Source organism: Mastacembelus armatus, chromosome 12 (assembly GCF_900324485.2).
Source record: "Mastacembelus armatus chromosome 12, fMasArm1.2, whole genome shotgun sequence".
In the NCBI taxonomy this organism is placed as follows: Eukaryota; Metazoa; Chordata; class Actinopteri; order Synbranchiformes; family Mastacembelidae; genus Mastacembelus; species Mastacembelus armatus.
In genome coordinates this window covers 16618696-16638776 of record NC_046644.1, presented here as the reverse complement: position 1 = coordinate 16638776, position 20081 = coordinate 16618696, and the positions used below count along the sequence as shown (strand labels likewise).

At 38.1% G+C, this 20081-nt stretch overlaps 1 protein-coding gene across 2 annotated transcripts in view; it reads right to left on the bottom strand.

Annotated features, from left to right (window-relative positions):
- The window catches only part of fibcd1b (fibrinogen C domain containing 1b), a 74827-nt gene extending 74743 nt beyond the window's left edge, over positions 1–84 (bottom strand). For both annotated transcript variants that reach the window (XM_026297900.1, XM_033325482.1), the window contains exon 1: positions 13–84. In XM_026297900.1, the coding sequence (XP_026153685.1) occupies positions 13–84 (72 nt within the window). The remainder of the gene's footprint in view (positions 1–12) is intronic.
- Between the last annotated feature and the right edge of the window lie 19997 nt (positions 85–20081).

Below are 20081 nucleotides of genomic sequence, written 5' to 3'. Positions count from 1 at the left end.
GTGTGAACATACCTGGTTTTTATGCCGAGTCCCATCTTCGAGTTCAGAAGAGCTGTTCATGATTCCCCATCGGTCATTTACCATCCTACGGAGAATCTGCGCATCAGATCCGCCTGTTTGTTCCAGGCACTTTTAAAGTCTTTCTCTGTGATTTCGCCTACTCCATAGGAAAATAGGGTCTTCAATGGAAAATAGATGGGCGGCACAAGTACTTCTGCGGCTCAGCAACAGCACAAATTACGCACCAAAATTGAAATGAAATTCCTCCCGGGAGCCTCCTGATTATTCCAATTAAAAGAAAAAAAGGCGTGTTTACAGAATCCACGAGTTGTAACTTCACTCACAAATGCAGCGTGATTACAGTAAAACTAAAAATTGAACCCCAAAAGAGCACAGTCCGTTTACTCCATGAAAACAAAACACCGAAATCTTTGGCTCAGACTGCAAAGTGCAACCTGACCTTTTTGTCCATCCGTTTCCAGGATACTCTGAGACTCCAGATTAGCCCAGACTGTGTCCACACATGACTGAACAGGTAAAGACAGGATGGGATAGGGTCGCAGAGCTGCCGCGTCCTTTTTTCTTGTTTATTCGGCGAGAAGACTCCACTGCCGAGCCCAGGGATGGATAAAGCGTCCTTGATTTGCGCCAAGTTGATCTGGCTGGTATTTCACAGAGATGTCTATGACAAGACGTGTACGAGGAGATTAGCGTGCTCCACTTGTGTGCCGCACGGGGCGCTCCGTGCCTCCGCCTGTCAATCAACGCGTCCCTAAGGTACGCGCGGCGCGCTCCACGGCAGCGTTTTCTTCTCTGTGCCGCCCTGCCCTCGACTGCTGTGCCACTACCACCCCGCCTGCTACTTCACTTCCACCTTACCCTGGACCATCCTATTCCACCGCAACCCAAATGGTAGCAGACTGAAGCAAATGTAGGCTATACCAAATGCGGAGATATATAGGCCCATGCCAAATAATGTAACATAATGCCAGGGTGGGAGTGCTGATAAAATCCTCTTTGTAGAATAAAAGATTTTCTTTGCAGATCTAACAAAGGTTGCAACACATTACAAAGATTGTCACATCACAGTGTGTAGCCTACATTATTCTACTCAGGTACCTGACTGGGTTTACTAATTAGAAAGGCTTAATGACTGGGCATTTCTAATTTGAGTGCCAGTCTTTCGAAGGAGGGCTGGTTGTTTAGGAATTTAAAGCACAGAAACCTCACTACAGCAGAAAATCATGAAACAGAATATTAAAATAGAGCAACTGCCTTATTTATTTAAGAGGAATTAGATTTAAAACAAATATTGTGGCACAAGTTTATCTAAGGTGAGCTCTGAGCACTGGACGTTGTCTGGGTATGTTAAAACACGCTTAGCAAAAACCGACAATGCATATATTGTAAACATTTACTGAACATAGCTGCATATAAACAAGGCTAAGTACAGTAGAATAGTCTATGGCCACTAAGTAACAATTATGCAAAAATTAATGAAGAATATTGACTAATAATGGAGAGAATGCACCAGACTGTGAATTCTTCTTTTAGAGATTGACTCCAGGTATAAATTAGCCAAAATGGTCTTAAAGAAATCAATTCCCACCTGATTGAAATTATTAGAGGTCTAATCATGGGTGCAAGGACCAAAGCAGGAGTGAGATTACTCATCCCTGTGATAGACCTGCACTCACAGGGAGGGAGGGATGAGGCTGGGGTAAGGGGGACAATGCAAAATAGGGTCACTGCTGGACAATGTGCATTGTCAGCAGGTCTGACATCCACCAGTGGATTGGGGGTATGTCAGTAAGATGGAATAGTTTGTCATGGAAACAGCAGGGGAACAAAAAAAGCTATTTGAATATAGCTTCAATATTTTAATATTTTGTGCTTTCATCCTTTTCTATTAAAATAACTGTTGATTAAATTGACTAACCAATCAGTGAAGGGTCCTGATATAAGAGCAGGACTGACTAAGTCCAGTTCCTTCTGGTCCTGGAATTCAGGACACACTGCACCAGCGTAAGGTCTGACAATTACTCAGGCCCTCATGCCACTTTCATGGAGTCTGACAGTGTGGTCAGAGTCATGCACACCAATAGCTCCCTGGATGTTATTTTGTAGAGCTCTCACAATGCTTTTCCTCTTTCTCCATGCACATTGAAGCAGATAACAGTTGCTGTTCAGTGGCCCTGTCCAGCTCTCCTGGTGTAACAGCTGGTCTCCTGGTATCTCCTCCATGCTCCTGAGACTGTGCTGGGAGACACAGCAAACCTTCTTGCAACAGAGCTTGAAAATAATCAGTCAGGAAGGTTAAGAAAAGAGCATTTGCCTGTGGCCACCACAAAAAAAAAAAAAAAAAAAAAAAAAAAATCACTATTTGGGTTTTGTCTTGCTTCAGCATCTCCATAGCACCTGTTGTCACCTCCCTTTGCACCAAATCTGGGGAAACACTGACAATCACTTTCTAAATGAACAGATATCCCCTGAGGTTTAACTGACTTGGTGTTACTAATTAACTGCAAATTTTCACACATTGTTATTATTAACTCAGCAAAGTTGCCTCTTCTAAACCTTGTGGGTGTGGTTTGATCAGATTTGAATGCCAGTAACCAGGAGAACAGTAGACGTTGTCAGATGTGACTAAATTCTCATTAGTACAGGGACATATGTCACACCAACTTTTCCCAGCTGAATCCTGGCCATTTTAAACCAGTAAAATGGCATGAACAAAAACAAATCTCTCGTGAAAAAACTTGAACTCTATTAACTTTGGCAGAGAATTTTGTTTTCACATTCAGCTCCATTATTTAAAAATATGAATGACAAAGTAGGGCTTTTTTGATGTGCCTTAATAGTAGTTACTGATCTGTAAAGAGCTGCTCATTAGCAAATGATCTTCATAAACCACAATAGTTGCACAGTTTTGTGAGAGCTATTAAAGCATTTATACAGTTTTCAATAGACTACACAGCAACCATTTTTTGAGAATAACTACTGAAAGACCAGCGGCATGCATTGCTTCAATCTAAGGCATTTGAGGTCAATAAGAAGAATCAGTTTCCGGAACCTGAGAGAATAAAAAGTCAATAAGGGTTACGACAGAGAAACAATAAGGGTCTGAAAGAATGTCTCTGGTTTTCATAAAACGCACCTTATAAATAGTTAACCTACACAAACTTCCTTTTCCTGTTCCCTTTTAATTTGCTAAGCTTCATATTACATATGCAGGCACATGTATATCTATTTCTAATTAGATTTATAAAGTATGTCTGTATGGTTAAGTACACAAATGACTGCAATAAACCTACGGGTAGGTGTAATTTCCACATAAACATGATATATGGATGTGTGTGTGTTAACAGTGGGTGGTAAAGGTATGTGTACAAGTATGCCTGCAGTGTATACAAATGTGTAAATACAGCATGTACAGTAAGTACAAAGTATTTCTTTGTTTAAACAGTGAAACTGCTATATCTGGCCAATTCCAGACATTTCTGCTTATATAAACTGCATTCGTTTTGAAATACAGTAATGGTTGCACATGACTTCCTTTGCAGGGATTCATAAATAAGTGGGCCATATATCCTGTGTAAACATAGTCATTCTTACTCGAACAGTATGCAGTTAACGCCAAATGTCTTTCTAGACCTGAGGTCATGGTTCGTATTTTGATGAAAAAATAGCAGCAGCTGCAGTTTGCACATTTGCTGACAAACTGCAGGGTTATTCGTTTAGGCCTATATCCTTCGGGGTTTTTGACAAAATATTGTAATAATATAGCGATTTCCTTCACAATGAATGAGCCATGACTTGACTATCAAGGGAGAAGTTGTATGGGTGGATTGCCAAATATACAGTGGCGCAATCCACTGCAGGTAGAACCATGGTCATGTTTGTGTCAGACTGTGTGTGTACTGGCAGGCGTGTGTGTTTGCCTGTGTTCATGCGTGTGCTCAATTTTGGCCCCATCTTTGAATGTCACTGAAACCCGATCAGCCAGAGGCATTCAGAGAAAAAGGAGAAGTCTCCAAGGAAGTGCTGTTTATCTCCCAAACAATACAGACATTTACTGGCTATGCTGCTTTATGAGTCCTGATATCCAAACAAGCATATGCGTTTGTGGAATGTTTCACTCAAGCTCTGCATTTGACTCAGTATTGCGAGCTAGTCTTTTCCCCCTTTTTTTGAATTTTCACACATGATGTGGCAACAGGACAAATGCACAGAACTGTGAAGAACCAACAGTCCACTGGCCTTCCCAAAATGCCACATCTATAATTTGCAAAATGATGGAGTTACGCAAAAAGAGAGACAGATTTTAAAAAAAAAAAAGGAAAACAAAATAGGAAAAAATAGGTGAGAATGATAAAAACATATATGCACGTATACACTGTACAAAAAAAATTATAACACATATATTAATGCACATTCACACAGAAGTGCACACCCAAACACACACCAAATAATGGTAAATGTAATCAAAGTGTCAGTCCCTATACTTTCATCAAAAGAATTCATTGAAAAATCAATAGGGGACACAAACAGAGACTACGCAGGCTGAGGGGAGAAGTCTCTAGTGTTATTAATGTATAATGATGGTCTTTCTCAAGAATCTCCAGTAGAGGGGCAAAATGCTCACACCTCTGAAGTGCAAAGTCAAAGGCAGTGTTGCATCTTTCCCTGGCTGCCCTGTTAATTCCCTAACTTAGCCTGAGGTTAGCCATAGGTGTAGGACATGATTGAGGTTACTGATACATCAGATTCTTTGCAGAGCTCCTTACTCTGCCCTCTCCCTTTTTCAGTTAGAATATCAACCCTGTGGGGCAAAGCTATTTTATCAAACACTCCACACATGCACACGCTTGCAAACACATTCTTCAGCACCGAGGGTCTAGTAAGTGTGCCGAGTCTGGTCGCAGATAGAAGTGACATTTACTAATGGGGTAATGAGACTTAAATCTGTGAGATGGAATTACATAAATGGTGGGTACTGCTGATGATGATCACAAAAGTGATTGTAATGATTATGAGCTTAAAATATAGTGGGCGTTTCAACACTTTATGATCAGCATACCCTCTTCTTTACGGTCTTCATTACTGTCGCCAAGCTATTAACTGTGATTATACCCCTTATCTGTCATATTTCTACAGTAGTTATAAGATGGGTAATATTCTAAGATTTTCTGCGGTCATCTCCTTCCTGGCTTCCATCCTCTTCAGTGAGTCAGGTGTTCCTATGTTTCAATCACATTTCCAATTCAGTGTTCAATACTGTATGACTCATGTTACTCTGTTTTTCCACTTTTGTCTCGTTAGAGCTCTGTGTGCCGGCTCACCGTGAGAATGTCTCCAGGAGTTGATGAGCTGAGTTTGTTGAATTGTTTGTAATTATCCAAGGCCCCCCTTGGGCAATACTACTGGGCGCCTTTGCAACGACCTACTGCTCCACCCACAAATGGACCAGTTCTTTTGGAGAGAATTAAAATGGAACACACACATCATAAAAGAAAAATGCAAGTAAATACAAGAGACTTATTAAAACAGGCATAGTATTTACAGCACACCCTGTCCCCTAGTCATCTTATTCAGCTCATTGTACTGACTTACCAACCAATAACACACAAGTGTGTGATCCTCTTGCCCTCTCCAAGAACATAAGGACTTTCATGCTGTATTTCATGTAGGGCTGAACTCCCATAGTGCAAGTCCAAGTCCAATCTGTACCTCTTTGGGGGATTTGGGAATTAAGTAGGCAGGAAGTAATCCAAAAATGCTTGTTCTTGTAATGTCTTATAATTCTATTAAGCTTACTTACCCCTACTGGGACATCCCTATACCTGTGGTGTAGCCCGACCCTTAATGTGACTTATTTGATTTCCATTAAATCTCTCTGTAGCTCCAATCCACATATGTTCACCAGTTCTTTGGATGTGGCTATAAACCAGCTTTCTTAATATGGAAAGTCTTGTGAACCTGTCTCCTTTCTTCATAACCTTGGCTTGATTTTATCGCTGTTTATTACAAATGAAGATATTGGTTTAGAAAGCAACACAATTTACATTTGCACTTAGAAGTTTTTAGAACTCTACAGAAGAGTGTAACCTCCCAAAAGTGAGACAAACACTAAATAACCCACAACCAAATAACACTGTTTTGCCCGGTGCTAAAGGTCCATTAGGTCATTAGATTATGAAGGAAAATTACATATCAAATTATTTGTAAAAAAAATAGCAACCTACTATGTTTGTAATGTGTTTGGTATGGTCTTTGTCAGAACCTATTATGCAAGTGTAAGTTGTAAAGGATGGGCCCCAATAGCATTTAGTCAAATGTAAATCCAGTTTAGAATCGCTCATCAAGTCTGAATCCTTTCAAATCCCTTATGGTATCTGTTTAAATAGTCTGCTAGTTTAAAAATCATATGTTTATAGGTAACTTAGTGCAGTGCCAAGACAAATGTAACCTATTTTGTGTAACCAAAGTAACCATAAATTTGAGAAAAAGCTTTTCTAACCATGTGACAGTCAAATAATTTTGTGATTTCAGTAACAATGACTAGATAAGGTGACGCTGACCCCAACAGTAACTACAGTGATTAACTATCAAACCTAAATCATGGACATTGTGCTGAGCTGAAGGGCTGTAAGGCTTTCAGCACATATTTTCTCACTGTTTTGTGAAATTCATTAACCTGTCCTCACTCACTCTGTTCCTCACCAGAGGGCTGTGCTGCAACTGCACGTCAAAATAATATTCATTTTACTTTGTCATTTAGTCAATATCAGTTCAATAAATTTCTGATGTTTTGCTGCTCAGTGGACTTAATGTAACCTGAAGGCAAACTGGCTACTGCACTGCTGCAGGTCACAGACTCTTACAGTCACAGATGACAGAACACTGGCAGCAGTCTTTCTCAAATCACCAAAAACAACCTTGTTGGATGCTAGAGAAAGTTTAAAAAAAAAAAAACACAAACAAAAAACAACTTGCTAATCCTGCTACATAGTGAGCGTCTTCCTGCAAATATAACATTTTTGTCGATTTTACAGCAGTTACTACTACCATCACCTTTGTTTTCCCTAGTCTAGTGTATAGTAAAACCTGGCAGAAACAGGTTTATAACATTCAGGTACTCCACACTTCGGTGATGTTGAGAACTATCATACACGAGCAACAGCCAATGACAACCCTGTAATCAGATTCCTGCCTTCTGCTTTCTCAGTTGTTGAATCATGGCAGAGGAATGTAACCTGTACATAATTTGCATCCACAACATATAATCTGCATTTGAAAGTTTATGGTAACAATAATCACAAATCACAGTTTTATGAGATTGTTCTACATGACCTTAGAACTCTGGAAAAGGATCTGCTGAAGTATGTGAGAAAGAGTTTCTCCTTTGGTGTTATGCATTAAAGTGTGTGACAATACCAAAGGAGGGGGATGAAATTTTACTGCTTCACCCAGCCTGTTTCAGTGCACTTTCAGGTGAAACCAAAGAGATGGAACCAAAGAAAAGAATGAAAATGATATATAATAATCGTAATATCACAGTCCTATTGCTTGAAGTATTACAGCTATTGGAATTGATGGCAAATAGGCCAGGACAGATGTCAACCCACTGAATCCATTCCTGGCGAGAGAGGAAGGTAAAATGGTACCTTAATGGAAGAGGGATGTGTAGGTTGAGTGGTCATGGATGAAAGACTCAAATTCTTTCATCTTTGTGTCAAGTAAAAAAAGAAAACGGGGAAAAAAAAAAAAAAAATCAATCAGTGTACAAATAGTGTAAATTACTAAATTGTGGAGCATGCCAAAGGTAAAAGGATCTGCTTTCCAAAAACAGTGACTCTTCAATATATACTGGCCTATCTTACAGTAAATCTATCATACAGTATAGAGTGTCAACAGACTAGATTTCAAACAAGCACAGATATCAAACATTAAAATAACTACATTTAACTTTAGAAATTTGGATCACCTACTTCTACTAATTTGCATCAGCCCAATAACTTACATTTGGGAAGTGTGTGTGTGTGTGTGTGTGTGTGGGGTGGGGTAACAATACTGCCAAGGTCTTTTTTTTTTTTTTTTTTAAATCTACATGCAAAATATTCACCACACACAGGAACAACGAATCCTCCTCAATTAAAAGGGAGATGCAATGATTACACATCAAAGTCTGTTTACAGGTCATGGGGAGTACTAGTGTATATGTTAAAAAAAAAAAAGGCAATTTATATAGAGGGGGCTGTGCAAAGCAAATTCTGATAAAGTGCGTCAAGTGATGTCTGGAGGTGTGGAGTTAAGAAGAACGCAGCAGGTCACTGTCCACTGATGCTTCAAGCTAACAGCATCAGACTAAATTAGCTGCTACTAGTGTAACATCCCTGAATCTCTGACTGTGGGTAATCTGTGAACCTGGCTTTAACTAAGAAAAATATATAAAAACTCTGTATTTCTGCTGCATCAATCTTTAACTATGCATTTTGTAATTATGACATTAGACATGCAATACAAAATTTGTGGACTTGTCTTGTAAGAGTAAGGCAAAGGATAGTGGCACAGACAATAACAATAACTATCCAAGACCTCAGCCTTTCAAAACACAGAAAGGATCGATTTAGAGAAGGAACAATGCAGGAGCATCAGTGCAAGAAGTGCAAGGAAATGACAAAAAACTCAAACAATACCCTTAAAATTAATAAACTAAATTACACCATATACATATAAATAGTTAACACTTAATTGCTATACTAACTATATAAAGCTCAACTGAATGACTTCATTGTACCAATGTTTTGGCTACAGTTGTTTCTCGTCTACCTATAATTATATATATTTAAACAAAGAAATGTATCCTCCACATCCACTTTTGTTTCCTAAAGAATAAGCAGTTATAAGTGGAAAGAAGATACTGGAACTCATCAGTGGCTATGTGTCAGCCCTTGGCAGTACTCCAATTAACGCCGTAGTTTGGGTTAATGTCTTGTCATGCCCCGTTGATACCCTACAATTGAGAATTCTTGTTACAATGACTAAACCAATAAACACAACAGTACTTTCTACAAAATAAAATGAACACCAGTCCCTTACTTAAGCTGATATAATTTTTATACCATGTAGTATGACGTGGATTTTGTGAACCTGGAAGCTATTGCTCTTTATTTTATCAGGTTTTTAAGTATAACTACATGCCATTATTAGACAGTGCAAACAATGGGTGGTGGATTAGGTTGGTAAATTTACATCATGCTATTGCCTGCTAAACTATGTCACGAGCACTTATGTATTTTTAAGTCTCACAATCCCAATAACCCCCTGAGATGCAGAATTAGACTGCATCTTAGGTTAGCTTCCATTGAACAAATTCACTTAAGTAAACCTTGATTAGTCAGTACATGGCAAACTATTTCGACAGTGCTGAACTTTGGCAGAACCTAGAACCAGAGTCCAAAATGATCAAAGCAATTAGAGCTCGTTTGCAGTGCTGTAAGTCACTTTTATTTAACCACATCTATAAGAGTATAAACTACACAATCAAAGAGTAATGTTTGCAGTCAAGACAGGAACTGATGGCACAAATACTTTTTAAAAAACTTTGTAAATATTTTGTACCATTAGCACACAAGACGAATCCATGCAATCTCAATTACTTGTAGAGCTTGCATTAGTTATTAACTTTTTTATTTAATGAAATGATGAAACAAATTGCTAAAGGGGGTAAATGACAGCACAAACAACAAAAGCACCAAAAGCTTAGGCAGCTGTTAATACTGACTAGTATTATCATGGTCCACGTGGTTACTAACTTCCTTGCAAGTATTCCTTTTCCCATCAAGCTTACAGAATCAAATATTTTACAGAAAAAAAGCAAGAAAGAATTTCATAATGAAACTTTCTGGTGTTGCAGGCCTTAGCAATGAAGTTTATGAGGAGTTTATAGAGTCAGAGGTCCATTTTTCTTTCCCACGACAAGTTGAGTATGGCTCACACTCAACTGAGCTGTCCAGCAAGTCCCTGGCCTTGCAAAAAAGTATTGGTAACACCATAAAAAATTGGTCAGCAGAGTAATTTGGTCAGGATGGTACAACTCAATAGCAGTGCATGAGGCCAAGCAACATGGCTACTATATATGTGAAGCACTTTGACACATTTTATGATCATTCCAACATCTTTCACGTTGTATGTAGGTTCTCTCCCTACCTCAATACGGCAAAGACCCGGGACTGTCTGCTTGGTGTTACCTGGCTGTCAACATCCTTAAATATTGAACAAACTTTAAACCATAACATACACACAAAAATACCAGTAACTAACAACCATTTATCTATCCTTTGAGACATTTGGTGTAGTTTTTCTAGGCTTAACTAGTTTTGTTGTGAAAGACAACAACAAACAAAAATATATAACCCAAGTTATATCAATGCAGTAATTCTGAGTGTACTGAGTATTTTAAGATACCTGAAAAGATGAAGTAGAGATAAGTGAACTAAGTATACACTCATACAATAAATCAAACTACTGAAAAAAACAAATACTCTTGATGAACAGACATATTTGCACAAAATCAAACAATGTTTGCACAAACCTTGTCCAGCTGTGCACCGATCACTACACCTCTTTCCTGCCTTAGAACAGCCACACTCACATTGTTTGTTTAAAGTTAGACAATGGACCACACATATACATTAGTTTCAAACTTAGTATAACTCAGAAATACATTGACAGGTTCGTTTAAGGACTAACATTAATTAATTATAACCACCTCAAAACAACTACATGATTATTTACTTACCAGCAATATTCAGGAGAGAAACAGCTGTTTATTTCCCTCCCTGTTGTACTGCTGCTAGCTAACATTAATATTAACGTTAGGCCTAGCTAGCTATTTCAGCTAACCACTAGCTAAGTTAGCTAGCTAGCTCAGAAACTAGTAATACCACTCATATTCCGCGATTACTAGGTACACTAAGCAACTATCACTTTAACTGCGCCTTGACACATTTCACAATCAGTTTTCAACAACATACTCACTAAAATATTTGTTTCCATACAGTGTCCACAGCTCTGTCGAGTCCAATTCGCGTGATTTCTTTCACTCTAATTCCCGTCATGCCTGATAATAAATTCTGAACATGCGCAGTCAATCCACGGGCTCAACTCTTCCAATATAAACAATCAAGCGTATTTTGTGAAATAAAAGCATCTAATGTGAATCAGAGCAGCTAATAATTAATCTGAGGGTAAGTGCAGTTACTGCTACAGCTGAATCAAAACAATTTCAACCTGTACCATGACAATTAACAACATAAGTATATTAGTTAGGTGTGTAGGATAGACTAGGCCATGGAAAGTACCGTAATGTAATAATTTTACAATTAGGCTATCTTTAAAATGAAAAGCACCATTGTGCATTCCTTCTACCATTGCAAATACCAATGGTCAAACTGAAAATACCATCCACTATCATGGTACTTTTTTGGAAAGGTGTACGCAGACTGCTGCTCAGCTCTGACACTACTGCAGTCATCTGAGACATTGTGCAGAAAACAGGATGACTCCTGGTTGCATTTGAAGTCTGTAGCCTACTGTACAGTGAAGAACAGTGAAGAACATGAAAAGAGACAGGACTGTTCATGTGAGTCTGCATAGCTGCTTTCCAGCCGTTCAGGCACACAGTACCACTTCTGAAGGAACCAGGATCTGTAACGTAGTCGGTTATTATTACTGTTTTACTGGACCTGTGTGGTAAAACAGCTATATGCAAAACTTCAAAATAGCAATTAATGTGTAGCAGAAGTGATAACATTTTTCTGTGATTTCTATGTTTATCCAGCAGCTTTGAAAAATTACATATATTTATCACAATGTCCATTTTTAACTTTAGTGACTAGCCAATGCTGTTCGAAAAAAGTTATCTCAAATAAAGTGGCTGAAATAAAGTGAATGAGTTATGGATGTGATTGCTTAAATTAAATTTCAGTAACAATACAGCATGCACTCTATATTACATTAATTGGTTCATTATTGATAACATGCATCAATGATCCATGCAGAAAAATGAACAACATACAATATGCTCAGTTGATAAGATGGCTGATAACACAAGACTTACTGGTGATCATAGGGGAAGAAATGCCCATTCCAAGTATAGCAGTATCACAATGCACTGGAAAGATAAAAAAAAAAGCTACAATTCGAGTACTAAGAGCAAATAGGGGAAGTACTATCATAAACTGTCATTTGCAGCATCCATTTTATCACAGGTAAAGTTTCAAACAGCTCTGTTCCCTTGTTAAATGCTTTCTCAGAAGGACAGAATTAGCACATTATGTCTTATCTATATTTAGCTTTCTCATTTGCAAACACTGATTTTTTTTTCTCATGAGAGCAAATGAAAAAAATAGTCTGAGCACAGTGACAGGTATAAGCAGATCAGATGGCAGTTAAAATACCAAATTAGGAGGAGGAGTAAAACAAGTGCACTTCCCACTATATAACATTTATAGTTTTGACAGCCTTGTTTGAATATCACTGTGTTTGGGAGTGTACTTTAGTCTGCAAATACTTAGAGCAACAAGCAAAATATTTTACATAATAAATGTGTCACCATGAAAATTATCACTGCTGTAAACATCATGATATCACATGATGTAAACTTACTGATGTTAAAAGTGCAAGGTGAACACCGTGAATAAATTTAGAAATCTGTTTGTAAATATTCTGTATGTTTATAAGTGTGTTGAAAGCAGGCAGGCACTTCACTGACTTTAGCAGATTAGGTTTAAATTTGCCATAACTTATTATCTTGGCCAATTGGGCATCAGAAACAAGCAGCAAAATCACATTAACAAATTACTGTAATATTCGCAGTTGCTGTGGCGAAACATGATCGCAAACAGTTATTTATTGACATATCCAATACACATTGAGCTCAGTTAATATTTATTTGCAATCATGTTCCTGCCCACCTGCTGAATATAAGTCTAGTATTAACTCTTTAGGGCTGTTTTGGTCTTCACCAATTCCAGACAGAAATTTCTGGCTGAAAGACACGTTATAGCACTGGTGCACCAAAGGGGACTGCAAAATCAGGTGTGAATTGGCCGTGGGTTTGTTACTGTAAGTGACACCTTTTTTACATTACGCGTGGTCATCTGTTTTTATTCTAAAAATCTCAATGATAGCAGCTGTAATATTTTTTAAGTGATAAAATAATGTCATGTTTTATAATTTAAATAGTTTACAATTTATGACTAATACTCCCCTGTCACAAATCAATTGTATAGAGAGAACACTACCTCTTTTATATGCAGACTTATCTGAGGTAAACAACAAAATACCATACTGTATCCCTCTCTTCTCTCACTCTGTATGCATTTTATTCCACAGTGGGAAAGAGGGGTAAAGGAGTGCAAGAGCTGATGGTTTACTGCTGACATGGCTGTTGCACAGCCAAATTGCTATAATGTACTGTCACTCTGACAAACCGGGAAGTGAAATTAAAGAAGATAAAAAACAACTTCCAGGAAACAAATATACTCAGGCAGCCTAAAGTAGCTGTGAACCCACAGAGTAGACTTACACCATGGAGCAATGAAACCACAATTATCCAAATTCTACACTCATCCACTTAAAGTTAAATCAAGAAAATGGACCACTGAAGACATCAGAAAATGTTGTGTTTAGTTGTGCATACAGTATGTCTGGTGATAGGCTCTATAAGTGCACAGTTACAGTCTATAATGAGGATGTGCCTGGTGACTGGTCAGTGGACCTCCACCAAAACAGTATAAACAAAGTATAAAAACCTATGTGTGACTAATTATCTCAAAAACTACCTTGTCAGTTTTTACCAGACAGTGGAGTTGTCAGGAATTCAGATAAACTATCAGGTTGCATTCTTACTGTTGTAAACTCCTAACAGCCAAACAATATGTTATCTGAATGTTATTATATAAAGTGAAAATACCTGCACTCTTTTTCTTTAGTTTAGACATTAGAAGAATAAATTCACTTATATTTTTGGGGAAACTCTTCAAAAACTGTTCTAACACATAGTTTCAAGCCTTATGGTACCTCTTAAGGTTTTATAACTTCTGTGATACTAAAAGGAGCACAGAATTTCTGTAACAGTAGAAAGCTTTACTGCCTCTAGGTGCTGCTTTGGTGACTATCCCCAGGCCAGTAGTGGAACTTGGCAGTGACATGTACCACACTGTAGTGAAAAAGGCCATTACAAAGCAGGAGAAAAATGTTAAAAATCACACAAAATTGGTCAAATCTTGACCTTTCTAAGACTTGGCCCCTCTTTTACAATTACATTCTTGTTCTTCCAGTGCAGTATAAAATTATGCTTGTCTCTAATTGCAGTTACTGCCAGGGCTGCCTCAGTATTCCAAGCTAATTTGCAGCAGTGCTGAATAGCACCAGTAGTCTATCCCTTGTCACTCTGTTGAGATTTTTCACGAGTACAGCAGAAGCACAAATGGCCATCAGTGAAAGTGATTCTATCAGTACACAATTACAAACATATTATAGAGCCAGGTATCATGTCATTGTTTAAAGGGAGAGACCTATTACCAAGCTGCCTCTTATTGAAAACATGCAATATATTATCAAAAAGAAAAGAAGATGGGGAAATTGTAATTAGATTAATGCAAGACTCCAGGGACAAGCAAACATGGAAGCTTTGTTCTGCTGGATCTAATGATTTCGAATCAGTGTGGTTGTTGCAACTAAATTAAATGCTTGCCAAAGTAGTTTAAAGTCAAAACACAGTTAAAGTAAGTGTTAATGTAATTATTAGTTTAACTGTAGTCTGCAAAGTTCTTACCAAAGTCTGTAAACAGGATCTATGTCTTAGTGATTAAAACTATCTCACAACTGACTCATCAAGATGTTTTGTAAAAATCTACACAAAAAGTAATTCAGTAGACATATGTATTATCCTCTTGTATTATTCCAAACTGAATCATTTGGAATTCATTTAAAAGGACATAACACTTAGCCTACTGAAAGACTTCATCATGGTTTCATTTTATAGAAGTCTGATGTGGGAGGGTTACCTTGTAAGCAAGCTAGCCACCAACTGGGTTGTATTAAAACATGTTTGAAGAAAACTTGCAGAACATAGAATGTAAGTGAATATAACAAAAACCACCCACGCCTAGGCTATTTTTGCACAGCCATCATCAAGGCCTGAATCACATAATCAAATAAAATGGGCAAGAAAACAAGCAGAAAACAATCTAGCACCCAAACAAACAGTTCAGTAAATAAAATAGTCAGACTCACAGAATGAGATGCCTTGGGACGGTGAAAATCAATTAAGTTGGGGCTCTGTTGGGTGTTTGGGGGGGTTGTCTGCTGTTCCTTCCTGATAAGAACATTTCTGTGCTTGATTTGGTTATGCCAACAGAAGATTATCGCCTGGCACGAGCAGCAGTAGGCCTTACTCATTAAGTAGTGGGTTATTGCCAGTTCTCAACATCAGCGCCAAGGTTTTAGTACATTGTAATGGGGGCTGGGTAAACACTCAACCACATTGGTAATCTTGGCCTGCTTTAGTTTTGCAAAACTAAATTGTCTTGCTCTTTTATCAAAGATTAGTTATTAACCGTGATCCTATTTTAATGACAGTGGGTACTTCATCACATGTGTAATAGTGGGACAAGAGGTGATGCTGCTGTGAAGGTTTGGATTTTACAAAAGAAACATCTGTTTGTTCTTTAAAACAATGACACGTGTCATTATATTAGCTTCCCTGCCAGCTAGCTATCGTTTTCTTTAAAATGATTTGTGGGAGATTTTTTTTCTGCAGTAAAAAAAAAAAAGTTCTGTTCAAATTAGAAATGAATCCATAAATAATCCGCATTGTTTAGCTGTTGATTTGTGTTTCAAGATGATAATTGGTCTGGCTTGTGGTAACAGTGGCTTTGTGTTACTTTAATGTCAATTATATGATGACATGTTAACGCTTTTTTGCTTCACTGTGCTCTGAAGAATAAAGAGTAAAGAGTAAACAAAAACTAGTTGTGGAACATATGCAAACTTACATATTTTTGTAAAAACAATGGCTTATAGGTTTGAGGAGGGTAATATTTACCCTTAACCCTATAAGTATGGTCCTGTTCTGCCCTTAAACATATTTTTAGGAAAGGTTTCAGTAACAACACAACTGCACCACCCCAGGTTCCAAAAATGAAAAAGCCTGTCATGTGTAATTGGTGTGTGCGGCACTGTGCTGCACCACTGGGACCCAGAGTAAATGTTACCTGACAGTGTGAAAAAAGGGAGAGAAAAGGCTCTTTTGATCCCTTATTCATCTCTCCCCTGTCACTGATAAAGCTGGTGGGGTTGGACGATGGAAGGATGATTTCTCCCTGAGGAGAGGCTACACTACATTGTCACAATATAGACTTGGAGAGGCAGAAACAGACGCACGGGGTGGAGGGGTGAAATTGTAGAATGCTAAATATGAGCGATTATAAAAGTATTTTCTTGTGAGAATGGAGGGCAAAGGATGAGAGGATAGCCTATCTTTTCCTATTGAATGAACTATTTTACACACTGTGAAGAAGCTCTGCAGTATTTGTTCTCATCCATCCTCTCACTAAAGCGTGTAAAATAAATACCTTAAATCTGAAAATTTGACAGCAACGCTTTCTGTTTTTTTGTGCCCCAATAGTGCTGAATGCACTGAAGTATTTAATGTGCAAACGGCTTTGTGTAAATGAAAATGGGAAGACGTGAGGGAGTGTATCTGTGCTAAGAGAGGGGAAAAAAGAAGGGGAAAAGGGGAGAAGTGCAGAGATATAGCTGCTCATTGAAGCATAATTCCATTACAGTTGGGCGCTGCTGTGAAGAGGAACCATTAGGTGTAATCACGGTGTATGGATGAGGACAGAGAGAATGAACACGGGGAACTATATAGCTGATGTTACGTGATTGAGCCATAGTCTATGACCCATAACCCCCCGCCCAGTGGAGACAGACTATAAGGGAGTGAAATGACACCTGTCACTGAAGGTAATAGTGCAGTACCTGGGTCAGTGTTTCTTACTTTTGCTTTATTACCCTCACTGCCTTTATTCTACCTTCCATTCTCTCACCCTCCCCCTAATTGATACACAATTTAAAACACCAATTGTCAATCCCAGAGGAAAAATTTGTGTTTACAATTATAACATTTACTAATTGTAAGTATATGTATGGTTAGGAAAATGTGTCTTTTTTTCCAAGTATAAAAGGCAAAAGTAGTCTGTATTCAAAACATACCCTTTTAATATTACATACAATCATTATTGGTTCTTTAAAGTCTAAGTAGCATTGTTCTGCTGTGTTGTACAAGCTGAAAGTAATTCTAATTATTTTTATTCTTTTGGGCAGTTTAATCTGAAAAACCTCCTAAAATTTACTTTTAACTTCACAAATCTGAACTTAATCTAAAACAACTCATTTAAAAGTGTTCTCGATGTTAGTGTCTATATTTGTTAAAGTAAAATTATGCAAAATGAAGCACAGTTTTAATAACTACTTTTAAATTGTCGGTTTGCATTCAAAACATGTTCCTTCAGCACTGTCACTGAAAATAGTTTTATGGACTTAAAGTTAAGTTAAAACCATGGGCAGTTTGTTCCTAAGGGCGATTGGGCGACGCACCACCCAAAGGTTAAAGAGAGGATTTAAAAAAAAAAAATTACATTATTCACATTAACATTATCTGTCACTGTTGTAGGCAGTTAATCCTGCCTGTCTCTGAATATGGTCCAATCAGCGTCAAGGCTTGTTCCGTGGAGTGCTGCTCCCGCCCCATCTGGGCGATTTCAGTCTGGATGAAAATCGCCCATAGACTCATAGTTCTCATAGACTGTCATATTATTAGTATTATTATTTTTTCAAACTTTAGACGCTGCAATGTATTCTGTATGGTTTCCGGGAGGGCTTGTACTAACGTGCTTTCGTCATACGTAACCCGGTGTTACAAATCGCAGGAGTAGCAAGCTAGTGGGATTCACGGTCAACATGGCTAACATTACCTCATCTCAGAGCAACACGATCAAATCGCTAAGAGAAATACCATTCAGTCGTCGTAGTAATCAGGATAAATTGGCAACTAAAGAATGAGGACCACCCAGACCAAATTTAAACATAAACAAGTATCTACAAGGGGTGGGGGTATAATCGGGGTTTTTCGCGGAGCTGGTTTGAGCAGAAAATATGGCTAGCGGGCTGTGAAGTAGCTAACGTTTTGTTTTGCTAACCCCTGCATTCTGTTAATGGAGGCACCGGCATGGACACCACATGGACGACGACAGGTGTATGTTGCTGTTGCTTTTACATCCAAACATGTCTCTGAGGGTGAACCAATAAATGGCAACCCACTGCTGATGATCACTGGCATGTTCATTCATTGTAGAGCCGAATTATTATTCAAGACATTGACAACGAACTCCAGGATGTAGCTGATGGAGAAAATTTTGGGTTGATTCCATCTAGCGGTTACTGTGGTTGTATTCATATATGCAGGGTTGTATTCATATATGCAGGGATTAGAAACCACAAACAAATTGTTCAATGCAGTGTGACAATGTCTAGTTTGCTAGCTGTTCATTTACCCATTTAAAGGGTCACCCTAGCCATTATGGCAGTGGTTAAAACTAAAATCTATCAATAAGAAGCAGATGTTTCTTGTGGTAACACCTGCTCAGATCCTGTGGATTGTTTTATAAGAATTTACAAAAGCTCATCTTGTGCAAAAGAAGACATTATACAATGGTTGTGTCAGGCTAAGTAATGCGTGATGAATAAACTTGACTTCAAGTTTAAAATCAGTTGAGTGCTCCTTAAAGGAGAGTACTGGCGTACATTTTTCTTGTTCACCCAGTATTAAAGATGGTGTCTGTCCTGTTGTACAAGTCATTCAGCTGTTCAAGACTCAGCATTTATTTTCTAGGAGAAGGAAAAGCAGCTGAAGTAACAAGAGGTAGCATTTTTACTGAAACATTCTACAGGTGTTTTAATAGATAACAGGTTATTAAATTAAAAAAGCAGGGAAAGCAAAATTTTCTTCTCTATAATGTTTAAATTCACTCTATCACTGAGACAAGCCCAAATGCAAACTTAACACGTAGCATCATAATTTTCCAAGGTAGTATGCTTCAAAAGGAGCCGTTTTTATGAACATCAGAGAAAATGTACAATATTCTATCTGTCCTGTATGAAAAGCCCTTGACCTTTCCAGCATTGCAGTGAGGGTAAAGTGAGACAAGGTATGTTAAAAGCAATCAATCCACACTCTGTAGACCCCCCTTGGGTTCCATGCCTATGCTCTATTTGCTTTCAAAGACATGGTGCTAAATCTAAAGCCAGGGTGATTTGATGCAAGAAGTGTAGACACTTGGTAGTCCACAGTGCACCTAAGAAGCCAGCCCTTTACATAAAGGCCTGGCCAGGTGAGGCATTAGATTCATGATTGAAATTATATGTTGCTTTCACCATGTTCAGGAGTTCAGATGATTACAGTCATTGAGGGCACAGGTCCTTACTTGAGCAGGTTTGAAAGCTGGTGGGCAAATGCAAATCATGCCTTTATTGTTTTTGTGGCACCTGATGGCATATTGGGAGGTAAAAAAAAAAAAAAAGAGATACACAGGGTTCAGTAGAAAGTTACTCTAAGGCTAAATCTGAATGCAATCAACAGGGTGCTGTTACAAGCACAACCCTATAACCAGACAACCTGGAACAATATGAAAATGTCAGTACTGGATGATTCTGTAAAGTCTTACATCCAGTGGAAACCATTTTTATTATTAATGCTTTTAGATATATACATGAATGGTATATATGATATGATTACAAATAGGGAATGGCTGTGGCAAATTAATGATCATCATGGTAGGATTAGGTTTAGAGTTAGTCAACTAGGACATGTAATGAAAAGCCCCTTGTGGAGTGTGGTGTAAGTAACCAAGACATGTTGTGTGTGAGACCTAACCAAATGTGATGTGTTTCATTTAGTTCATGCCCAGCAAAGTTGGTCACAGGCCGGCTACAAGTGGTTAGAGATC